Source organism: Ziziphus jujuba, chromosome 7, assembly GCF_031755915.1.
Source record: "Ziziphus jujuba cultivar Dongzao chromosome 7, ASM3175591v1".
NCBI classification, from domain to species: Eukaryota; Viridiplantae; Streptophyta; class Magnoliopsida; order Rosales; family Rhamnaceae; genus Ziziphus; species Ziziphus jujuba.
In genome coordinates, this window is record NC_083385.1 from 13995816 (window position 1) to 14013144 (window position 17329).

A 17329-nucleotide genomic window follows, 5' to 3' on the forward strand; every position below is an offset into this window, starting at 1 on the left:
AAATAGTAAAATTTAACATTGGCATTAATATTTATCATTGGAGAACTCATGTCAATAACAAATTATAGAATTTGTAATATTAAAATGATATTTATAATTGAATATGATTTTTTAGATCAAAGAAGGTGGTCGGATAAAATTTTTTTATTTATTTAATAAGATTTTTTTAAAATTTATCAAATATATACATATATATATATATATATATATATATAGCTTTTAGACAGAACAACTCATTGTGTATCTACTAACCCTCCCCACAGAAAAAGAAAGGAAATCGTTTTAAAATCAGGGAAAATTCGTAATACCTATTTTACCCTTTTATTACTGGATAGGTAAATATAATTCTTGTCACATTAGAACTCTTTGCAATTCTAAATATTGAAATTCTACGTATTGATCTCAAACACAAAATAAAAGTTTATAACATATATTTATATTCTTCCGATGCTTATGATCAATGAAGGGCTAATTTTCAGTTTCATCAATATGACTTTGTTTGTTTGTTTTAATTTTTATTTTTGTTTTTGTTTTTGTTTCTTCTTTTTTTTTTTTGAGGGAATTAATATTACTCTTAAGTGGTCGAGCTGAAGTACCTTTAAAGCTCATTAATTATTTTATATAAAAAAAAGCTCATTAATTTCTATTCTAAAGTTTAAAATATATTACATTATTATGTTGTTTTTGTTACTCCTACTTTGCATGAGACTTGTCTAGTTTTATCGGTGTTTTATATATAGACAAACATTGATATATTTTTTTCTTTCCGGTAATGACAAACATTTATATATTTGTACGGATAAACTTCTGGCATTTTGAGAGCTAGTAAATTGAAAGTTTATATGTATAAAATAAAAATAAAAAAATGAAAGTTTACAAGGCCCAGATTGTGTAAAACTTGAAAGACTTCTCTCCTGTCGTTTTGAGAGCTACTAAATTGAAAGTTTGCAAGGCCCGGATTATGTCAACCTTGAAACACTTGGATGGTGGAGAACAATCTGGGCCCAAAAAGAGACGGTGGCCCAGAAGCAACGTACTTGTTACGTATTAAACTCGTTTAGTAGCACGACGCTTGGCAGAAATAATTAAGTATTTCCCTGGGCCTGCCAATAATTGAGTGCCAAATGCATTTATCTTTGATTAAGACAATTTAATTTTTTTAATACTCTAGTTGTTCAAATATTCCCCTCCACACAAAAATCGTTGATCACAATTTATACTTTTATTGTTTAAAACTTTTTTTTTTGGATGAAGTACTGTTTAAAACTTTGACAAGATCAGATATTATTATATCCCCGATTATTAATTATTTGATAAAAATATTGAGCAAAAAAATAAAAAATTTTAAATGTCATGAACTCCGTTTTAAAACTTTTTTTTTTAAATTTTTTTGTTTAAGAAAAAAAACGTTAGTGCGTGTTTCTTCCTCTAAATCTTAATATTTTGTTTCGAAACACAATCCATTAAAGAAAGAAAGAAAAAAAAAGATAACAAACTTTAATTTTTATATTTGGTTCGAACAAAATTTTGCAGGAAATGTAAATTTATCATAAATGAGAAAGAAAAAAAAGTATATATATATGTGTGTGTGTGTGTGTGTGTGTGTGTGTGTGTGTGTGTGTTACAATTTTTAATAACACTAAGTGAGGATTTTCATATAATAAACATAAAGATAATTTTTATTTTAATTTTATAGAAATGTCTCCGCCAAATTTGGAAACCAAAACGACGAAAAACTTACGGCTTCCAGAACCCACAACTTTCCTTCCAAAATTACGAAGAGGGGACCCAACAAAAGTCACCTATTAAAATATCTTCTGCCTTTTTTTTTTTTTTTTTTTTTTTAAATTTTAATTAATATATTTTTTATTCTTATGAATTTTGGCCGTGCAAACAATCTCTTTGGGCTACAAGTCAAAATAAAAACGATTAAATGGAAAGCAAAAACATTTTCAAACAAGGGTAATTTACAATTTTTCAATTTCGAAGTCCCAACAGCATCAAATTTTCGGAATCTCGGCATCTCTAAGAACGAATCTTTCCCTTTCTTTCTTACTCTTTCTCTCTCTGTTTTTAAAATCTTTGGGATCGTGAAAGCCCAAGATCAAGATTGTCGGTCTTGTGGGTTTTTCCCGGAACCTCCAAGATTACACAGTCGGTGACCGTATGTTTGTCATTGTTTCATTCCCTCCATTTTTTACTGGTTTTTTTTTTTTTTTTTTTATTTCAAAATCTTTCTTTGCCCTTCTCTTATTATTCTTTTTTATAATTATATCCGCCAGGTTCTATATTTAATATGGTATTTTTATCTTTTTTGTAATATTTAGATAACAACTGAGGGACCAAAGAAGAAGAATCTCCTTCTGGGGCCGCTTGTTCTCAGCTGATGGTTCTTCAATTTCAGGTACTCTATTTCTCTTTTTGCCTCATTTGGGTTTTGCTTGTCTGTCTTGGTTTTTTTAATCACAGTTGGACCAATTTATTGTTATTCCATCAGATCATGTATAAAATATTTGATTGGACGATGAAGCAAAAAAAAAAAAAAAAAAAAGAAGAAGAAAGATTAGACCATGAATTTGGAGGAAAAATGTGGTCTTTTCTCTGTCAATATAGACAATTTTATTTTTTCGGTTGCGTTAAATAAAAAATTTGTTTCTTTTTTCTTCTTTCTCTACTTGTATTGGGCGACCAAGCAGAAAATCATGACATACTGACGTTGTGTGTGTAATTGGTTGAACATAAACCTTGCAGGCGAAATAAGAATTGTGAGAATTCCAAAATGTCTTCTGAAACAATGGAAAATAGCGGTACTTCTTTGGTGAAAGGAAGTAAAAGACAAAGGCTCTGGAAGAAGGTGAAGTACCAACTGGTTGAGTATCACATGTTGCCTGGGTACTTGAGGGACAATGAATACATTGTGGGTCATTACCGGTCCGAGTGGCCGTTAAAGCAGGTCTTGCTCAGCATATTTTCCATTCACAATGAGACACTAAATGTTTGGACGTATGGCTTCTATCCTCTATTTATAACTTCATCATTATATGGTTTTAGTGCCTGTCTTTGTCTTTGTCTTTTCTTTTCTTTTCTTTTTTTCTTTTTTTTATTTTATATTTTATTTTTTGTATGTAATGGAAAATTGTCGGTTGAATTAGCTATATATTTAGGATTCTTTGCTTTGTAAGAAGATACTTAGATTAACATTTTCCATTCACAATGAGACACTAAATGTTTGGACGTATGGCTTCTATCCTCTATTTATAACTTCATCATTATATGGTTTTAATGCCTGTCTTTGTCTTTGTCTTTTCTTTTCTTTTTTTATTTTTTTTATTTTTTATTTTCTTTTTTGTATGTAATGGAAAATTGTCGGTTGAATTAGCTATATATTTAGGATTCTTTGCTTTGTAAGAAGATACTTAGATTAACATTTGATTTGAAGTTATAGGAATTGACATGCTGTAGTATTTGAAACAGTTTTGTACTTCTTACCAACGGTGTTAATGTTTGCTTGTGAGTTATGGATAGAAGAGTTGCAGGAGCAAGAGATCATATATGAGATAGTACTATATATGACCTTCTGAGTTGTTTTTGTCTGTAACCTATAAGACTGTAATCTTCTATCCATATATGCAACGATAATTGATTTCTATGGTCTGGACGAACAGCTGTTATTTATTCATGTACTGTGAATTTTCTTCAAGCTCTTGGACAGAATTTTCTTTACTTCGAATTATGTGGTGAAAACAATGTAATCATTCTATGCATCTTAAAGGTACATTCATAATAGCGTTGATTTTTTCCCCCTAATCTGTGTAATGTATGTATTTATGAACCACTTATGCTTTAATCTTATCTTAAGCTCTTGAATTCTTTGGTTACTACTATGCCATATTTACCCACTGTCAACACTGTTCCATCTCCAAAACTATTAATTCAGTTTCAATTCTACTGATTCTATACATTTTATAATTAATTCATTGTTTATGCTCTCTATGCTATATATTTGCTAATATTAATTATTATTGATTCAATAGTCCTTTTACTTGAGTTATTTTATCACCCTAACAAATGTTCACTGCATTTTTATGTTGTCAGCTAGTTAAAAATGACCTTTGCTTCATCCTTGGCTTAGAGAGATATAGATGTTTCCCTTACTAAAACCTCTTTTCCTTCTATAATTATAAATTTTCATTCATGCAGGCATTTAATAGGGTTCTTTCTTTTCCTTTCATTGACGATATACACTGCAATGAAGATTCCAAAGGTTGTTGATCTTCACACTCTACATTTTCCTGATGTTCTGAAAAAGGCTGATCTGCACAAACTGCAAGAAGAACTCTTGACAAGTCTTCCATCCTTACCAAACTTGCCTGATCTACACAGGCTTAGGGAGGAGTTAAAAACTTGGCATATTCTGGAACTTTTTTATAATTGTTTGCCTGAGCGATTTTCTCATGCCAACCACACCGATGTTTGTGTTCTGGTAATGCATTTCCTCCTCAAAGCTTTGGTCTTTTTGTTAATTCTGTGAAATTACAATTCAAATGCATGATTGTTATTATTTTCTTAAGATTTATTCTGTAAGCTTTTATAGTTTGGCATCATGTCCTCAATTGGACTTTTTATGTCAGATTTCTGTCTAGAGATGCGCAGGAGCATGTTTATATAACCCAACTCCTATTCATACTATCTACTGAAATACTTCTAATAGCAACTATGTCTGTCAGCATTTATAATTGTTATCACTGCTGGTGTTTCTCAAGTTTCTTGTTGATATATTTTTGAGGTTGACATTTTTATTTTAAAACTCTTTATGAATTTGTTGATTAGATTTAATCAGTGTGAAAGTTAGTATAATCCATAATCTTTTAAGGTTCAGATACCCATAAATTCACTTTGTTCATTGTTATGCATGTGTGCTGGTTGGAGTAGATGGGGACGGGAAGACAATGTGAAGTATTGCATTGTTGGTTTTTTTTTTTTTTTAAGCGTCACTTCTTTCTTTGGAATTATGTGCAGCTAATAGTTCCTCTGTGTTTGGATTGAACAGCGTAGCATGAAAGAAGATGTGGCAAACATAATAGCACCATTGATGCTGACGCCAATCACACGATGGCCATTTTTTGCATTCTTAGGGGGCGCCATGTTTTGCTTGCTGGCCAGCAGCACATGTCACCTCCTCTCTTGCCACTCCGAGCGTGTATCATACATCATGCTCAGGCTCGATTATGCTGGAATAGCAGCACTTATTTCTACCTCCTTTTACCCTCCTGTCTACTACTCCTTCATGTGTAATCCTTTCTTCTGCAACCTCTACATGGGCTTTATAACCCTCTTGGGAATCACCACCATCATGGTTTCTCTCCTGCCAGTCTTTCAAACTCCTGGATTCCGTTCCATTCGTGCTTCTCTCTTCTTTGGCATGGGCTTGTCTGGGGTTTTACCAATTATGCACAAGCTTGTCATGTTTTGGGACCAACCTGAGGCACTCCACACAACCGGATATGAGATTCTGATGGGTGCCCTTTATGGGATAGGAGCATTGGTTTATGCCACAAGGATTCCAGAACGATGGATGCCTGGGAAATTTGACATTGCAGGGCACAGCCACCAGCTGTTTCATGTATTAGTAGTGGCCGGGGCTTACACTCACTACAGGGCAGGGCTTGTTTACCTCAAATGGCGCGATCTGGAAGGTTGTTGAATTTGTTGTTTTAAGAAGATTGATAGGTGGGAAGGCCTTTGTTGGTTGTCACTTTGTATGAACATTATCGAATTTGTTGTTTTAAGAAGATTGATTGGTGGGAAGGCCTTTGTTGGTTGTCACTTTATATGGATAGGTGAAGTTGGTTTAGGAAAACGAGAAGAGCCTCTGCCCCATCCCTCAGTCTGTAAATCTAGATGTAACTCAGTATTGAAACGAATGTTGTTTTCTATTCAGGTGTAGATGAAAATAAGAAAAAGAAGAATGTTTTGCACCTCCTAGGTTGTATAGGTGCTTCTCATAATCCTTGTGAATGTAAGGATTCTTGTACTATCAGACCAAAAAAAAGGAAAGTACAAACAATTATTGGTATAGGTTCCAAATGAATGAGCATCTTTCCAAAAATGTGGGTGTTGGTATAGTATACGATATGAACTGATTGCTTATAATTAATATGACATTACTACTACTGATGGAAATATCGAACATTTTTTCTTCTTCTTCTGTTTTTTCTTTTCTTTTCTTTTTTTTTTTTTTTTTTTTTTTTTTTATGTTGAAGGAAATGCAAAAGAAAAAATTACTGCTTTCATTGAGAGTCGAACTCAAGACCTCCCGCTTACTAAACGGGTGCTCTAACCAACTGAGCTATGAAAGCTGATGCTGAACAGGAATCTGACACAATTTCCAAAGCTTTTTTTGCTTGTTTTCCCAAGTCTATCATTGACAGCCGGCGGCGAAACAAATAACCTGACTAGCTATCAAGCGAAAATAAATATAATTTCTATTATATCGATCAAAATTTTTAATCTTATTCTATAATTTTTATAAAAATTTCTATCATAATATTTATATAAATTTTTTTACAATTTAGTTAAAAAATATATAATTTTCATAAAAATTTTATTTATATGGAATTTTGAAAATATTTATATTTTTTTTTCAAAGTTTTATCAAAATGTTTTATAAATATTATTGATGTTTAGTAAAATTTTTTGCCAAATTAATATTATTGATATTTTTTTTATCTTTTAATTGTCTTCCAATAATTACGCAAATGAAAATAAAAAATTACATTTAACAAATAATGTTTATTATTACATTAGACAAGTCTACCTATCATATTCTTAGAAAATATTAATATTACATATTAGAAATTTGCTTATCTATTAATATTTTTTACAATAATAAATTTAATATTTTTATAAATATTATAAAGTAAATAAAAATTAGATTTTAGATAAAAATTGAAAGATATGCAAAAAATATATTTTTTGCAAATAAAAGTTCAAAATTTTGGTATCGATGGTATAGTAACAATTACATGCAAAATTATCAAGAAATTATATTTTTTAATAATTATTTTTTATATTTCATATTTTAAAATAAGAATGAAAAATATATAAATAATTCTTAACCATCCAGGAGTTTTTTATAGTATTGAAATAACATTTATAAAATATAATATAATTATTATAATTATTCTATATATTTTAATTAATAAATAAATTTATTAATATGTATTTTTATATTCTTTTATTAATAATAATAATAATAATATATTTTTAAATGTTAATGGCTATTATGAATCAATTGATTCATAGAATTATAATATCCAAAATATTTTTGTAATTTTAATAGTCAATTTGATAATTAATTAATTAATTAAGCTAATCTTAAAATTTTAATAAAAAAATTATTTTAAAATAAGTTTCTATCAATTTCCATCATTTTTAATGAGTTTTTATTGATATTCAATAATTTTTGATATTTTTATATTTTAAACGTTTGATATTTCTATTGATATTGAAATTTTAAATCTTAGACACTATACACCATATATGAGATTTTGTAGTTATTCCAAAAATTGGTTGTTTATAGGAGATGCAAGTGTTGTATTGAGGCCCCCTTTAAATGGCCTACTAATCCTAGACATTATCATGAATTACACTCTTGACATGGCTTCGGCTTTAAATTGTAGTAATTTTGGGAAAGTTTAGCAGTTAATTTGGATTAAGTGGAACCCTCTTCCTAATGGTTTTGTTAAGTTGAATACTAATGGCAGCTATAAGTCGAGCTTGAATTTTGTTAGTGCATGAGAGGTTGTCAGAGATACCAATGGCTTCTGGATTTCTAGTTATTCAGTAAATTTAGATAGTATCAACTATATTTTAAATAAAATCTAGGATTTATATGATGGCTTTAAATTTTTTGAGGGCGAAAACTATGGTAATGTGCTTGTTGAGATGGATTCTATTTTGGTTGTGACTTGGATTCTTAAGGGTGTTCAAGCTCATCACACCTTCTATGTCATTGTTTGGAATTGTTAAGCTTAACTTTCAGAATAATCCTAGGTTATCAATTAGTCATATTTACAAAGAGAGTAATGCTATTACTTATGGTCTTTCTAATCTTAGTCACTCTAGTAATATTTTTCTGCATACTTTTGATGTAGCTGCCAAAGGCATTGATAATTTTGTTTCTTTAATATGCAGGGGAAGGTTGTCTTCCCATGATGTTTGTTTATAGTTTCTTTTTTTTTTTTTTTCATCTTGTAATTAAAAAAAAAAAAAGAAAAAAAAAGGGGAAAAAGAAGGACCTACTGCCTTTTTTAATATAGAATTTTTGTTAAAATTTTAAAATATATATGTATATATATTTGAAATATATGCACTAAATGATTTTTTTTTTTTTTAATGCAATAGGACTACGTTGCGAAAACAACGTGACGCACTGAAGCTTCACAACATTTCTTATTTTAAGAATATGGGTAGTAAAGATTCAAAAATAAAATAAAAAGGTAAAAGGTACACTTCTTGGTCGTGCACTGTAACATTCTAATTTTTGTTTTCCCTTCCCATATTTCATAATAAATATACTTCAACTTATATACTAAAATATAATTTTAAATTAAAGCTAAAGATTACATTTTGCATTTATGGTTTTCCTTTTAATGATAAGAGTATAGGATACAAAAACGACCATCAGGAACATTCAATCCAATTCATATAACTTTAAATATTTACTGAGATTTGGCATTTAATAGTTTCACATTACTCCTTTTACTAATATATTTTTTAGATAATACTCAAATACTATTTTTACTAAAATATGAAATAAAACAAAATTGAACGATTAGTAGTAGGAAAAAATAAATTTTGCAAAAAAATAAAAATAAATAAAAGGTAATAGGAAAAAATAAAATAAAATAAAACTGTTGGAAAGGAACTTTTTGCAGAAATATTGCATGCAGGATATGGAAAAGCAGACAGTTTTAGCAGCTTCATAAGCAGAGATGTAAACGTGATTATGCTTTTTGGGTCTTTCTCTCTCACTCTTGTTCTGTGTACGAGATTCATAATAATTGCCAACCAAATATAGCCCGTAATGCTTTTGGCAACAAATCTGCTACTTACGACCACCTAATCTTACAAAATTGACATTATTTCACAAATTGGTCATGAACATCCTCTATTTGGAAAAGTTTCGACCCCCCAATGTTTTCCTTAAAACACCATTCCCTCCATTTCTCTGATCCAAACCCACTTCTATGGCGACTCTCACTCATCGAACCAAAGACTGGTCATGTTTCGCCGTTGCTTTACTCTTTCTTCCTCTATTCATTATTTTCTGGTGCTTCGCATACCCTTTTACCATCACTAACAGTTACTACCTTTGGCGCATTGGCCCTTCTTTACTAAATTGCGCCCAGACTGACGCTAACCTGCACCACCAAGACCACCCGTACCATATATCCTTCTATGACGACCCGGAACTGAGTTATTCCGTTGAGAATCGGGTCACTAACTGGGATGAGAAGCGTAAACATTGGCTGAAGCATCACCCTTCGTACTCTGCCGGAGCACGTGATCGGGTTCTCCTCGTCACTGGGTCACAGCCGTCGCCTTGTAAGAATCCAATCGGCGATCATCTCCTTTTGAGACTTTTCAAGAACAAAGTTGACTACTGCCGAATCCACGGCTACGACGTTTTCTACAACCACGCCTTCTTGCATCCCAAGATGGATTCGTATTGGGCCAAGCTGCCGATCATCCTGGCCGCAATGATGGCCCACCCTGAGGCCGAGTGGATTTGGTGGATGGACTCGGATGCCGCAGTCACCGACATGGAGTTCAAGATTCCACTGGATCGGTACGACAACCACAACCTCGTCGTTCATGGATGGCCCGACATGGTCTACGATGACAAAGACAACAAAAGTTGGACGGGACTCAACGCGGGAGTGATTCTTATCAGGAACTGCCAATGGTCCATGGACTTGATTAATGAATGGGCCCAAATGGGCCCAAATAGCCCAAACTACGAGAAGTGGGGCCAAATTCTGAGGGCAACGTTCAAGGACAAGCCGTTCCCGCTTCCAGACGACCAGTCGTCTCTGATATACTTGCTATTTACACAGAGAGAGAAATGGGAGAACAAAACTTATCTAGAAGGAGAGTACTATTTGGAGGCCTACTGGATAGGGGTAGTGGGAAGCTATGATAACATCACCGATGGATACGAAGAGATAGAGAAAGGAGCTAACGAGCTAAGGAGGAGACACGCAGAGAGAGACAGCGAGTGGTACGCAAAGCTAAGAGAGGCGCGTATGAAGAATGAAACGACCGTTAGACGACCGTTTGTGACGCATTTCACGGGATGTCAACCGTGTAGTGGAGAACACAATCCGATGTATTCAGGTGACTCCTGTTGGAATCAGATACGGAGGGCTCTAAATTTTGCTGATAATCAAGTGCTTCGCAACTATGGTTTTGTGCATACGGATTTGGATTCTTCTTCTGTGATTTCTATGCCGTTTGATTACCCTTCATCAGATGGACCATCTTGATTGACTTTTTTCCAGGGTAGCTAATAAGCCCATATTGGTTACAAAATTTATTACAAGCATTACTTTGAATTTATATTTTGTACATAAAATATGATAGTTTTGCTTAGTTAAATGGAATGGTTGAAAGTTTTAAAAGGGTGTTTAAAGTGGATGAGAAGGATGGTAAAATGTAGATGCCAAAAAGCTTATAAGTTGATCTTCATCATTACTCATGGATAAAAGATTGAACTTTTGCTTTTAAGAGGATTGGATGTGGAGTACAAGAGCGATTATGGTATCCATCTTGAATTTGTGTCTTTTTATTAATTGATTTTTTTTATATATTTTTTTTGGGCGCATGGTGGTATAATTATCTTTGCCTTTTAGGGAACCAATTAGTGCATGATTGAAGGATTATTTTCCTCTTTCGGGGATTGTATGCTTTTTAAATAAATAATAAGTAAGGGAAAGTAATAATTTTTTCAATTGGAATTCTCTCTTCAATATAGGGAGTAGGCCAGCAGACGGTAGGCACTTCCTTGTAATGTGGTTATTCTTTGCTGTACATCTTTATTTGTGATTACATTACGTACAATTATCTAATATAAACAACCAAACAATTTGAGGCATTATAAATGTTTTAAATATATACTTACCCAAAAAAATGTTTTAAGTCTATTATTAATAATAATATATGGTATTTGGGTACGAAAATCCATCCATTATTTAATGATAAAGCAATGATGCACCTCTATTAACATGCGGAAATTTTATATAATACACGCTGATGGTTTCGAATTTCTATAAAGTAGTAATAGTAACTATTTCCAAATTCCGATCAATAATATATTTTTAGGTTAAATGCAATTTATTATCCTCTATTAAAAGCAAAGTAGGTCTCTAAATTTTCTTTTTTGCATTTGTGAAAAATGGATTTAAGGTTAAAAAATTAATTATTAACCTAACAGTCTGTCACCGAACATATAATTTTTTAAAACTTAAAAGGTATCACTATCAAGGGCAATAACAAATAGAAAATAGAGATCTTAAAATAAACTTTGGCCAAAATAAAAAGGCTGCGAAGTGCATTGAACCCTATATATAAGTTTTCATCACGCGCACACACAATATATACATATCTATATATATATATATATATATATATTTTTTTTTTTTTCCTTGTTTCTTCAAAGGATTAATTATATATTTCTGTATAAGCAGCATATATCCACTAGTATATTTCAGTTCAATTTTAGACAACGAAAAATGTTCCAGCACGACAAATAAAATAAAGGAAAATTAAAAAAAAAAAAATGAATTGAGGGAGGAGAGATGGGCATCATGGGTATTCTAATATTTTATGACTAAGCGCCGCACAGTGTGCACTCTAATTGTATATGTGTCAACGTAAAGCCAAACCAACCACATATATTTAACACCTACAGGACGACACGTATACAGTGTAAAAGAAAAGACACCTCTAGTGGAATCGTGTTCATATACAATTCCAATTCTCCAAGCACTCTAATGAGCTAATCGAATAAAACTTGTAATAAAGTGGTTAAATATACAATTGAGGCACGTACACTTCGCCCTGTTAAGATTCGACGTTCACCAATACTTCGTGGATCACAGATTTTTTGAGGGTTTTAAGGACCATCAAGAAAGTGTGGGAGAGTTTGATGAACGTAGATACTCAATTATTATTTGATGTTGGACTATGAAGTTATATATTCATATGAATATTCTTGGGTGTTGATTTGCATTTTGTAGATATTGTACATAGCTTATCATTATGAAATGTGAAAGAGCTCACTCTTTCTAACCTACTAATTACCTTCCCACCCAAAAAAGAAAAAGAAAAAACACAATTACTAATTACCTTATTATTATTATTATTATTATTTCTAACCTACTAATAACCACTAATACTTCCCTCCAAGCAAAACTTTCTCTGAGCAAATATTCTGCTGAGCTAAAATTGACTGTTTTAAATTAAATCTTTGAATTACATCAATAACACAAATATTCAAAATTAGTTAATACTTATCCCTTTACTTTACACCATATCTTTGTGTTTTCTTATAATAATTCTTCTTTTTTTCTTTAATTCCAACTACAGCCAAAAAGATGAAAATGAAACAAAGTTAGAAAAGAAATTTAAACGAACTTAATAAACCAAAGATAAGCATCTGCGTTGCTAAATGCCATTTTGCCATTAACAATTTTAAAATTTAGTATTAACATAAATTTTCTGATGACAAATATCAATGACAATATCAAATTTTAGCCTTTTTTTACATAATACGTGTTAAAAAAAAATAAAATTTTCAAATTATAAATACTATTAAATAATGATGACATTCATTTTTATTAACTGAAAGACAAGATTATATAATTTAAATATTAAATGGTGGTGAGTCTCCCATAAACTTTATTACAATAAGATTTATTTTCAAAATTTTATCAATTATATTTTTTAATACCAAATTTAATAAAAAAAAATACAATTGATAAATTTTATACTTCAATATTATAGAAGTCAAAAACTGCCATAGGCCAAAACTTGGCAATGGAAGTATATGAGAAATGAAATTTGAAACCATTGGGATATCGAAATTGCACAATAGCGCAAATTCCGGACTTCTTGCTGTTTTCGTTCGTTTGTTTTTTTTGTTTTTTTGTTTTTTTTTTCTTTCCATTTTTCAATCTAATGACTTTAAGTTGGACTTAAGCGAGGGATGTGGAATATGGGCCTAAAAATCTTAAACATAAGTTCTTCCCTAGCGTTATCATTGAATTGAAACCTTCACAAGATTCATCCGCGATTTCGTTTGGCTTTTGCGAAAGTAAAAACCGACAAAATAAAAAGTAAAGGACGCAAACTTTGTCAGCGAAAATCCAATGCCAAGGTCTGGAAATCAAAAGAACACCTACACATGCAACACAGTGTGGGTACATCTTTTCCATGTGTCATGGTCCCCTTTGGTGTCACTGAGATGACCCCACGTATACAGATGCGTGGGACCCAAATTGCGTCTTATCACGCCCAGTAATTGGAACACTTTTTAGCTTATCTGGCGATCCATACCGACACCTTCCTTTAATGTAGAGCAGAGCACAGTAAGGAAGAAAAACAAAACCCCTTGCCCTCTCCAACTAGAAACTCCCTCCCATCTCACCCTCAATAACAAAAACAACACAGTCAAAAACAACGCAGCCTCAACTGTGTTGTTTTTGTAAGTATTTATATTAGGCTTCGCTTCGCAGTTAAAAAAAAAAAAAAAAAAACATCTCTGCTAATTTTAGCTAAGCGTTAGACAAGCTTACATACTTCACCTATATCATATAATTGACCCTCTCCTCTACGAGACCACTTCACTCCCTCCTCACCTTATAAAAAATGGTTTCGCCTGACCTTTCTCAGTGTCAGACTTCTCCAATGGCCAAACCATCTCTGCGCAACAAAGCCTCGTTGTGGGTCACTGATAGTTTTCTCTTTCTCGGTGGAGTTTTCGTCGCTCTTTTACTTGTTTGGACTCTCTGGTCCTTCATAACCCCTCCTACCCCCAATCCCACCCCCAATTTTGGTCACACCGTTCTCAAACCCGTGACTGCAGGTGGTTTGGACTCGCTAACCTGCACCGGAGATGGGCAGGGTCCTAACCTGCGCCACGACCCGCCGGAGACAACTTTTTACGACGACCCACAACTGAGTTACTCGATTGGGAAGCCGATGAAGAACTGGGACGAGAAGCGGAGGGAGTGGCTGAGCCGCCACCCTTCGTTCGCCGGCGGAAATGGACGGGTTCTCATGTTGACAGGATCGCAGGCGGCGGCTTGTAAGAACCCCATCGGCGACCATTTGCTGCTGAGGTTTTTCAAGAACAAGGTGGATTACTGTCGTCTCCACGGCTACGATATCTTCTACAACAATGCGCTGCTCCACCCGGAAATGTTCTCCTACTGGGCCAAACTCCCGGTGGTCCGGGCCGCCATGATGGCCCACCCGGAAGCCGAGTGGATCTGGTGGGTCGACTCGGACGCGTTGTTCACTGACATGGAGTTTAAGCTTCCACTGGAGCGTTACAAGAACCACAACCTTATCGTCCACGGGTGGCCTCATCTAATCCTCGACAAGCATAGTTGGACGGGTCTAAACGCCGGCGTTTTTCTGATCAGGAACTGCCAATGGTCTCTGGATTTCATGGAGGTGTGGGCCGGTATGGGCCCACAGACCCCTAATTACGAAAGATGGGGTGAGATTCTCAGATCAACGTTCAAGGACAAGGCATACCCAGAGTCAGACGATCAGACGGGCCTGGCGTACTTGATCTACAAAGAGAAGGAAAAATGGGGGAACAAAATTTACTTGGAAAACGAATTCTACTTCGAAGGGTATTGGGAGGAAATCGTTGGGAGTTTCGAGAATATCACGGAAAAGTACAAGGAGATAGAGAGAAGGGAAAACAGGTTAAGGAGGAGACACGCTGAGAAAGTGAGCGAGCAATACGGTGCGTTTAGGGAGGAGCATCTGAAGGAGGCGGGATTGGGTAAGGGAAGCTGGAGGAGACCGTTTATCACGCATTTCACGGGTTGTCAACCATGCAGTGGAAAACACAATCAGATGTATTCGGGGAATTCATGCTGGGATGGTATGCAAATGGCCTTGAATTTCGCTGATAATCAGGTGCTTCGCAAATTTGGTTTCCTGCACCCTCACCTACTGGATTCCTCTGTCTCTGCGGTGCCGTTTGATTACCCGGCGTGAAAGACCACCATAAAAAGAGGTACATAGAAGCAAAAAAAGAAAATTCCTTATAGTGATGTTGAATCTGATGAATATAAATAAAATGTAATAGACACAGAAAAAAAAAAAAAAAAGTAAAGTCGTCAGCTTGCATTTGGGAAAATTATAGTGTTATTTTAATAGTGGACTGACCATCCGAGTCTCCTCCAATTAAAGATTTATAGATTGCATTTTGCTTTGTGCCTTTTCCTTTATTGGTATGCTTAAACTAATGCATGATTGAAGGATTATTCTCTACTTTTTATTCAAAGTAAACATTGTTATAATGTTGCTGGTCATGGAATGAGTTGGTTGATTGCCACTGCCTGGGTTCTTGACTAGGTTTTTGACTAAACTATGACTAATATTTAACTTTTGGACTATTGTTACAATGAAAAGAAAAAATGTATAAAATCCATTATAGAGATATCATTTTCATACTTTGTTTTATAATTAAAGCCTTGAAGGACTTGGACCGTCCATGTCATCTTTCCGGTCATTGAGGTGGGTGTACCTCAATAGTGGTCCATGTTCTTCTTATAATGGACCTTCAAAGCATTTGATGTAAACCTCATTGCGTTTTGTATAGCTACTCTATTATTTTGCCTTTCCGTAGCCACTGGTCGGTGGTAAGAAAAATTGAACCATGTGGGTGTAAATAATGGTTTTTTCGTCATTTGTCACCATTCTTTATTCTTTATTGCATTAGATGTTCTACAGCTACCAAACTTATGGGCTGCAATATCTCTGTTTGCTGTACCCACCCATGTTTATTATTATTGATTTTTTTTTTTTTTTTTTTGTTTTCCTGCAAACCGTTGATGGTACGTGAAATGAGTAAATTAATTCATTTTAAGTTTCTTCAAAAAAAAGAAATAAACTTTTCATGTGGATTCTACGGTATTAATTCATAAATTGGATTTTCCAGACCCTAATGATGTTTAAAATGTTTAGCTTACATTTTATTTATTTATTTTTTTTAATTTGGTTATATTTGTCCACTATCATATATCATATCTGTTGTTGTCGCTGTTTGTTTGGACTATAATATTTTATGTCGGCCGCAATTAAACATTGCATTAGAGGGGCCTGGAAAATATACAAGACGATAAACCGTACCTTTTATTTAATTGTGACAAGTATAATAAGAACCACAGAGATTTACAATTTCCCTTCTAAGATTGATAACACGTGCAGATTTTGAGTGGTCCATCACACATGGGTTTAACAAAACATATTATATTAGTTGGGACGAAGCCCGTACAGAGCTAACGTGCATTGTTAAAAGAAGAATATGATTAAATTGAAGTATTTATTAATTTTTTTATACTTATAATATAATGTTTTTGTCATTTTGGTTCTTGTACAGAAGAATACCGGTCAGATTGTCTTTACAGATTATTACTAGTTTGGTTCAAAAGGCTGGAATATTTTAACATATGGTCGGGAAATGCAACGTGACGAGCATTTGTGGCTGTGGTACTAGGTGGATCAGTATTCAGTGGAAAGGCTGTGCTTCAAAAATGATTTATTATGAAGCTCGTTAAGCAGAATTTTAGGCACTTAATTATTTATAATATTCAGTTCCTCTCCTGGTAATCGGGAATCTCCCATCTCTTTGTGAGGCATGGAGGAGTAAAATTATGAGCATATTTATTACTGGTCATAGAGATTTGGTATATGTAAATTAAGTATACATAGTGTTTTAGTATCTCTTAATAGATTTGTTGAGGAAATTGGAAATGTTTTTTGCAATCACCAAAGAACAGAGCTTGTGATTCCTGATCACTTCCATTTTCCATAATGGATGATTACATTTTTTTTTTTTTTTTTTTTGGCTCTCCAAATTGAAACGGGAATATCCACGAGAAAAAGATGTATTTTGAAATTGCCATCTCAAGCTGATTCTGCAAATGCATCAGACATAATTTCCAGAGGAAAAGACAAAATGCAAGAAAAAAATGGTTTGGAGAATCGGATTGGCAGGAAATTGGACAGCTGCTATACATAA

At 33.3% G+C, this 17329-nt stretch overlaps 3 protein-coding genes and 1 non-coding gene across 11 annotated transcripts; 3 read left to right on the forward strand and 1 right to left on the reverse strand.

The window, feature by feature from the left end:
* The first annotated feature begins 1890 nt into the window (after positions 1-1890).
* LOC107424953 (heptahelical transmembrane protein 4) lies at positions 1891-6109 on the forward strand. 7 transcript variants are annotated; one of them, XM_048479174.2, is made up of 6 exons: positions 1891-1962; positions 2328-2404; positions 2752-3003; positions 4201-4483; positions 4933-4956; positions 5051-6109. In XM_048479174.2, exons 3-6 carry the CDS (start codon positions 2780-2782, stop codon positions 5702-5704), a joined length of 1185 nt encoding a protein of 394 aa, XP_048335131.2. In that variant the 5' UTR covers positions 1891-1962; positions 2328-2404; positions 2752-2779; the 3' UTR covers positions 5705-6109. The 7 variants fall into 7 exon arrangements, with proteins under 7 accessions (XP_048335131.2, XP_048335128.2, XP_060674985.1 ...); XM_048479171.2 differs by lacking the exon at positions 1891-1962 and adding an exon at positions 1969-2203; XM_060819002.1 differs by lacking the exon at positions 1891-1962 and adding an exon at positions 1969-2168.
* A 176-nt stretch (positions 6110-6285) lies between these two features.
* TRNAT-AGU (transfer RNA threonine (anticodon AGU)) lies at positions 6286-6359 on the reverse strand. Its single transcript has one exon. It is a non-coding gene; the product is annotated as a tRNA-Thr (tRNA).
* Positions 6360-9157: 2798 nt separating this feature from the next.
* Positions 9158-10871, forward strand: LOC107424920 (glycosyltransferase 6). Its single transcript, XM_016034812.4, has one exon. The coding sequence runs from the start codon at positions 9252-9254 to the stop codon at positions 10548-10550; it is 1299 nt and encodes a 432-aa protein (XP_015890298.3). The 5' UTR covers positions 9158-9251; the 3' UTR covers positions 10551-10871.
* Positions 10872-13484: 2613 nt separating this feature from the next.
* Positions 13485-17061, forward strand: LOC107425036 (galactomannan galactosyltransferase 1). Of its 2 annotated transcripts, none has more exons than XM_016034965.4 (2): positions 13485-15319; positions 16691-17061. In XM_016034965.4, the coding sequence occupies exon 1, from the start codon at positions 13933-13935 to the stop codon at positions 15298-15300; it is 1368 nt and encodes a 455-aa protein (XP_015890451.3). In that variant the 5' UTR covers positions 13485-13932; the 3' UTR covers positions 15301-15319; positions 16691-17061. The 2 variants fall into 2 exon arrangements, with proteins under 2 accessions (XP_015890451.3, XP_015890450.3); XM_016034964.4 differs by having other exon boundaries at positions 13487-15319; positions 16688-17061.
* The last annotated feature ends 268 nt before the right edge of the window (positions 17062-17329 follow it).

Excerpts from the sequence above, each read along its gene's own strand:
- LOC107424920 (XM_016034812.4), top strand. The coding sequence starts at position 9,252 with ATGGCGACTCTCACTCATCGAACCAAAGACTGGTCATGTTTCGCCGTT.
- LOC107424953 (XM_048479174.2), top strand. The coding sequence starts at position 2,780 with ATGTCTTCTGAAACAATGGAAAATAGCGGTACTTCTTTGGTGAAAGGA. Across the intron at positions 3,004-4,200 it reads GAGACACTAAATGTTTGGAC|GCATTTAATAGGGTTCTTTC; the intron begins GTATGGCTTCTA and ends TCATTCATGCAG. Across the intron at positions 4,957-5,050 it reads GGACGGGAAGACAATGTGAA|CGTAGCATGAAAGAAGATGT; the intron begins GTATTGCATTGT and ends TGGATTGAACAG.
- LOC107425036 (XM_016034965.4), top strand. The coding sequence starts at position 13,933 with ATGGTTTCGCCTGACCTTTCTCAGTGTCAGACTTCTCCAATGGCCAAA.